The sequence below is a fragment of the Rhincodon typus genome, unplaced genomic scaffold (genome assembly GCF_021869965.1).
Source record: "Rhincodon typus isolate 14 unplaced genomic scaffold, sRhiTyp1.1 hic_rhity00000051, whole genome shotgun sequence".
In the NCBI taxonomy this organism is placed as follows: domain Eukaryota; kingdom Metazoa; phylum Chordata; class Chondrichthyes; order Orectolobiformes; family Rhincodontidae; genus Rhincodon; species Rhincodon typus.
Window position 1 is genome coordinate 38,432 of NW_025965689.1, and position 5,947 is coordinate 44,378.

Below are 5,947 nucleotides of genomic sequence, written 5' to 3' on the forward strand. Positions count from 1 at the left end.
CTTCTATCCGCCTCCCACTCTCTCCCTATTTATTTCAAAACCCCCTTCCCCTCCCCCTTTTCTGATGAAGGGTCTAGGCCCGAAACGTCAGCCTCTCTGCTCCTATGATGCTGCTTGGCCTGCTGTGTTCATCCAGCCCTGCACCTTGTTGTCTCCTGATTTCTACATATTGGCGGGATTTTCAAATTTGTAAGAAAGCGTTAAACGATTTGGCGCCATTTTCCCCATCCTCCTTCTCAGCCATGGTCAGTTATGAGAAAAAAAAGCAGATGCTGGAATCCAAGGTAAACAAACAGGAGGCTGAAAGTAGAGCTGGAGGAAAGGCCAAGGGAAGCAAAAAGCAGAGGTTTTGTCGTGAATTTCTAATTTGCATACAGAGATGCCGTACTTCAATTATTTTGTGACTAATTTAAACCTCAATTTATAATGAAAATACGCTTCTTGAGTTTTAATTTAAATAAGACAAATGTATCGGTCCTACGCACTTGTGTGTTTTTTCAGCCAGATGCAGTTCCTGCAATTACAGCTGAATTGGCCCGGTGCAATAATGATAAGATATGGTTATATAACAACGAAACGCACATCATGCGTCAGTTCGGCTCTTTTTGGATAGTTCAGTGGCTCTGAATAGAGCCGTTGGGTTTCTCGGGGTTAACGTGCAGGGCCAGGTACGCTCCGTTTAAGCGCGCTCCCCGCGGATCCGGCGGGCCAGCTGGATGTCTTTTGGCATGATAGTGACTCGCTTGGCGTGGATAGCACACAGGTTGGTATCCTCAAACAGCCCCACCAAGTAAGCCTCGCTGGCCTCCTGCAATGCCATCACGGCCGAGCTCTGGAACCGCAGGTCGGTCTTGAAGTCCTGAGCGATCTCCCGCACCAGGCGCTGGAAGGGCAGTTTGCGGATCAGCAGTTCGGTGGATTTCTGGTAGCGGCGGATCTCCCGCAGAGCTACCGTGCCGGGCCTGTACCGATGAGGCTTTTTCACTCCGCCCGTGGCAGGAGCGCTCTTGCGGGCCGCTTTGGTCGCCAGCTGCTTGCGGGGAGCTTTCCCTCCGGTGGATTTGCGCGCAGTCTGCTTGGTTCTGGCCATTCCCTGCAACACACTTGCAGGCTGCTGCTATTAATGCTGAGCCTGCGCCAGTGCTGCCTATTTAAGGGAATTGAAGAGACCGGCTTAGAGCTGGGATTGGATACAGTCCCGTCCCTCAACCCACTGAGAAACAGCTGCGGAAGGTACAGAAAAGGCAATAAAATAGTTGTTGGAGTCTGATTGGTTAACTGGAAATGACAGTGTCAATTTCAAAAAGCCCGCCGATTTTACCCTCGCAATCCTGAAATTAAGTTAAGTATTTAAATGCAAAATAAAGTCCAACGACGATAAAATGTGTGCTTTGTGGGATTTCTTTTTAAACCTAACTTGCAGTTAACGCGGACAGGACGCGGGATCATTGCCTGATCTGCCCGTAACAGGTAGGAGGAAAGCGCGGGGTTTTAACACAGCCCAGACTTCTGAAGAAGGGTCTCGGCCCGAAACGTCAGCCTTCCTGCTCCTCTGATGCTGCTTGGCCTGCTGTGTTCATTCAGCTCCACACCTTGTTATCTCAAACTCATCAACCGGCCGTGTCACCTCCGTCAATGAATCTAAATAACACCGCCGATTTAAGCATCTTCAAAGCTAACAGTGCACGCGAAAAAAAGTTACACAATCTCAATTTATCGGCTCATTTTTCTTTCACCCAGTTAGAATTAGTCCGAAAACTGTACCAGACAGAGTGTAACAATAGGCCATTAAAACATCTGCAGGCTTCCCTGAATGAAAACTGAACTGAATATCATTCCTGGAAGGAATGAAATAGAAATACTGCAATCTGTAACATTTCGCATCAGGACAGAATTACAATTCGAGATATGGAATAACCAGCTGCGGTGCACTACACCCTCTCTGTGTGCTGCCTTTCCTGTGCTCAGGTCTCCGCTCTCACTTGGAGGGTTTGGGTGGCTCTGAAAAGAGCCTTTTGGTTCGCTGGAAAAGGGTCGATTTGCTCAGCCGCCGAACCCATAGAGAGTGCGGCCCTGGCGTTTCAGAGCGTACACCACATCCATGGCAGTGACCGTCTTGCGCTTGGCGTGCTCAGTGTAAGTGACCGCATCCCTGATCACATTCTCAAGGAAAACCTTCAGCACCCCGCGGGTCTCCTCGTAGATCAAGCCCGAGATGCGCTTGACCCCACCACGGCGAGCCAGGCGCCGGATGGCTGGTTTTGTGATGCCCTGGATGTTATCACGGAGCACTTTGCGGTGCCGCTTCGCTCCGCCTTTTCCCAGGCCTTTGCCTCCTTTCCCTCTTCCAGTCATCACGCTTCTTCACTCCAATCGCTGCCGAATGCGATTCGCGCTGCCTCACCTTCCTTTTTTATACAGCCCGCCCCGGCCTGACTGAGAAACAGCTGACACAGAGTGAGAGGCGGCCCGGGCAGGAAACTGAGTGACAGACAGAGAAATGTCCAGCTCCGCCTCCAGCTAACTCCAGCCCCCAAATGAATCTGGAACTCAACCTTTTCTCCACAAGGGCTGTGAACATAAGGCCCGGCAAAAAACACATGCAGACTCAAGCTTCATGTTCAAAGATAATAAAACCTGGAACTTTTAAAAGCAGTTGCGACACAATTAAACGGCCATGTCCCGGCCTTTCTTAACAAGACAACACACGGTTGCTTCCAATTCAATGTCAGTTTCTATTCCTTTAGCTGAATGGGAGAAAATCATTTCTTGGGGATTGTGTTGCGAAGCGGGATTTCTGGCCCAGTGTTCCTCTCAGAGACTCTCCCTGAATATGTGAAAAGCAGACGGACATGAAATGAAACTGCACCCGAACCTATGGGCAGTATGATGTGGGCCTAATACTGATTTATTGTAGAATGTGGGAGAGAGACTGGGTGTAAATCTGGCAGAGAAATGTGGACGAGTCACTCACATTAATTAATATATAATTTATCCCTGCACTCGGAGATGGGACAGGGATCATTTGATCCGGGCTCAGCTCTTTCCTGAGAGATGTGGGTGGCTCTGAGAAGAGCCTTTGTGTTCAGGTGGTTACATGTTGCACAGACTGCTTCATTTCTTTGCTGCTTTCTTGGTCACTTTCGTTTTGGGCTTGGCCTTCGGTTTCCCCGATTTCGGGACCGGTTTTGCGGCCTTGGGGCTCTTGGTCTTTTTCACCTTCTTCACGGGAGTCTTTTTCTTAGGCGCTGCTTTCTTCACCGTTTTCTTCGGCGTTGCTGCCTTCTGGCCGGCCGCTTTCTTGCCTGTTGCTTTCTTGGCTGGGGATTTCTTCGCTGTCACCTTCTTGGCCGTTGTTTTCTTCACGGCTGGTTTCTTGGCGGATGCTGCTGGTTTCGCCTTCTTTCCCACTTTTGTCTTGACTGGATTCCGAGGGAGTTTGAAGGAGCCGGAGACGCCCTGGCCCTTGACCAGAACCAGGGAGCCTTTCGCCAGACACCTCTTGATCGCCATCCTGATCTGTGCATTTTGCTTCTCCACATTGACCCCGCTTCTTTGCAGCGCCTTCTTTATAGCGGCCAGAGACGTCCCCTTCCGATCGCGGCTCTCCCCGACAATCTTCACAATCCGCTCGGCCAACCCGGGACCGGCTGGTTTTTTCCTGGGAGACGCCGCCTTCTTCTTCATGGGAATCTTGGGTTTGGTGCTGGCGGAGGTTGGAGGAGCCGTTTCGGCGGCTGCACTGTCGCTCATGTCGAGAACTCTGCGCTGAATCTCTCCCTGTCAGACTGAACTGGGTCACGAATGAAGCTGCTGGTGGCGGCACTGAGCAACTTAAAGGCAGCGAGCGGACGGCGCAGAGACAACCTGCCCTCAGCTCCCTTCTCCTGCTGCCTCTCTGTGTTTCTCTCTCGGCAGAAACTCTCCAATTCCTCTGCAATTCCACATCTCCAGATACCCAGGCTCGATCGTTCCTGACCCTGACACGGGCAGGTTTGCGGTCAAAATGTTTTCGCTCGAATTGACGGCACCGTTGTCGAGTTAAAAGCATTTTTCTGCTGCACTGATCGCGCTCTCTGAGTTGAGCGCTGACATTGTCGTCACTTTTGGACTGAAATCTTAAAATCAACAAATACACTGCCTTGAATTCTACCTTTGGGGTTTAGTGGGGGAGCAGGGGGATAACTTGAATTGAAAATATTTTTGATTTGCAAAGAGAGATTCAGGAATATCATGATATGAGCGTACACACAAACACAGTTACGTTAGACTCACCCGCCCGCCCTTTTCCGACAGTCTCTCTGACTCAATATTCACATCCACACAGTCACAGGCCAGAAATATCGCCAAATGTAAGCCTTTGTTCCGATATCCAGGGAGTTAGTTGTAGTTTCTCTCCTCAGTAACTGTTAAACTCTCTGAGGCCTGTGCGCCGGAGATTCGCTCTTCTCCAGATTCAGCTATAACAGCCAATCATCTGGTTTGAAGTTTGCTCACCCAGATCAGTATTTTTCATTCCGGGGACAATACTCAACATCGGTTCTGGGAATAAACAGCCATAGAAACATAAATAATAGCACCTGGACCTAACCAATGGGCCCTTCAAACCTCTCCTCCCACTCATCATGAAAATGGCAGATCATCCAACTCAATAGCCTGCGTCAGTTTTTCTCTCATTTAGAGTCATTCAGCAAGGATGCAGAACCTTCGGTCCAACCATTACATGCCGAATATAATGCCAACCTAAACGAGCTCCACCTACCTGTCCCTGGCCTATTTTCTTTCTTATTTATGTACTTATCCAAATGTCGTTTTAATGTTATAATTGTAGCCATAGAGACGATTTCGTCAGGAACTTCATTCCTCTTGCGTCCATGCTCTATGTAAAAAAAAAACCTCTCGTGTCTTTGTTTTAAAATCTCTCTCCTGTCACATTAAAAATGTCCACCCTGGTCTTCACTTCCATTCCCCCCTCCCCCCCACCCCCCATCCCATCTCAGGCAAAGGACAACGACCATCAACTCTGTCTCACCCCCCTCATTATTTTATAAACTTCTATAAGATGACCCCTCAACATTCTATGCTCCAGTGAAAAACGTCCCAACCTATCCATCCTTTCTTTGTAACTCAAACCTCACACACATGGCAAATTACTGGTGAATCTCTTCTGAACCCTCTCCAGCTTAATAATATCTTTCCTCTAAATGTCCAACAAGAACTGGTCACAGTATTCCAGACGTGGCCTCACCAAAGACCCTTAGAACCTCAATGTGACTTCTCACCTCATAAACTCAAAGGACTGTGCAATGAAGGCAAGCATGCCTTCTTTACCAGCCTGTTTGGATGTGATGCAGACTTCAACAGGTCTTCAACAGGACAGGTCCCTCTGTCCGACAACACTACCAAGTCCCTCCCATTAATCGTACAAGGCCTACCTTTGTATGTTGCTCCAAAATGGAAAACGTTGCATTCATCCAGATTGAATTCTATCTGTCATTTTGCAGCCCATCGAGGTATTTGTTCAAGATCCATTTGTAATCTTAGGAAACTTTCTCTACTTACTACTATGCTACTAACTTTGCTATCAACCACAAACTTGTTCACCATGCCTTCGAATTCTCATTCAAATCATTTATATAATGACAAGCAAAAGAGGACCCAATACCAATCCCTCTGGAACACCACAGGTTGACAGGCCTACGGTCCAAAAAGCAACCCTCCATCTTCACTCTCTGGCTCTTGCCATTAAGCCAATTATACCTTGATTCCAAGATAGTAGGCACTGCAGATGCTGGAGAATCTGAGATAACAAGGTGTTGAGCTGGATGAACACAGCAGGCCAAGCAGCATCAGGGGAGCAGGAAGGCTAACGTTTTGGGCCTTTGGCCACAAGTGCTACACCAACACCATATTGAAATCATACAATGCATTGAACGTGGCTGATTTC

The 5,947-nt window shown here is 48.5% G+C and overlaps 2 protein-coding genes across 2 annotated transcripts in view; both read right to left on the reverse strand.

Annotated features, from left to right (window-relative positions):
- The window catches only part of LOC109928922, a 3,410-nt gene extending 1,055 nt beyond the window's left edge, over positions 1–2,355 (reverse strand). The window contains exons 1-2 of the mRNA XM_048621009.1: positions 2,057–2,355; positions 762–1,103 (exon numbers count right to left, since the gene is read on the reverse strand). Of these exons, the coding sequence (XP_048476966.1) occupies positions 762–1,103; positions 2,057–2,355 (641 nt within the window). The remainder of the gene's footprint in view (positions 1–761; positions 1,104–2,056) is intronic.
- A 573-nt stretch (positions 2,356–2,928) lies between these two features.
- Positions 2,929–3,780, reverse strand: LOC109926800 (histone H1-like). Its single transcript, XM_048621018.1, has one exon. The coding sequence runs from the start codon at positions 3,751–3,753 to the stop codon at positions 3,115–3,117; it is 639 nt and encodes a 212-aa protein (XP_048476975.1). The 5' UTR covers positions 3,754–3,780; the 3' UTR covers positions 2,929–3,114.
- Between the last annotated feature and the right edge of the window lie 2,167 nt (positions 3,781–5,947).

Excerpts from the sequence above, each read along its gene's own strand:
- LOC109926800 (XM_048621018.1), bottom strand. The coding sequence starts at position 3,753 with ATGAGCGACAGTGCAGCCGCCGAAACGGCTCCTCCAACCTCCGCCAGC.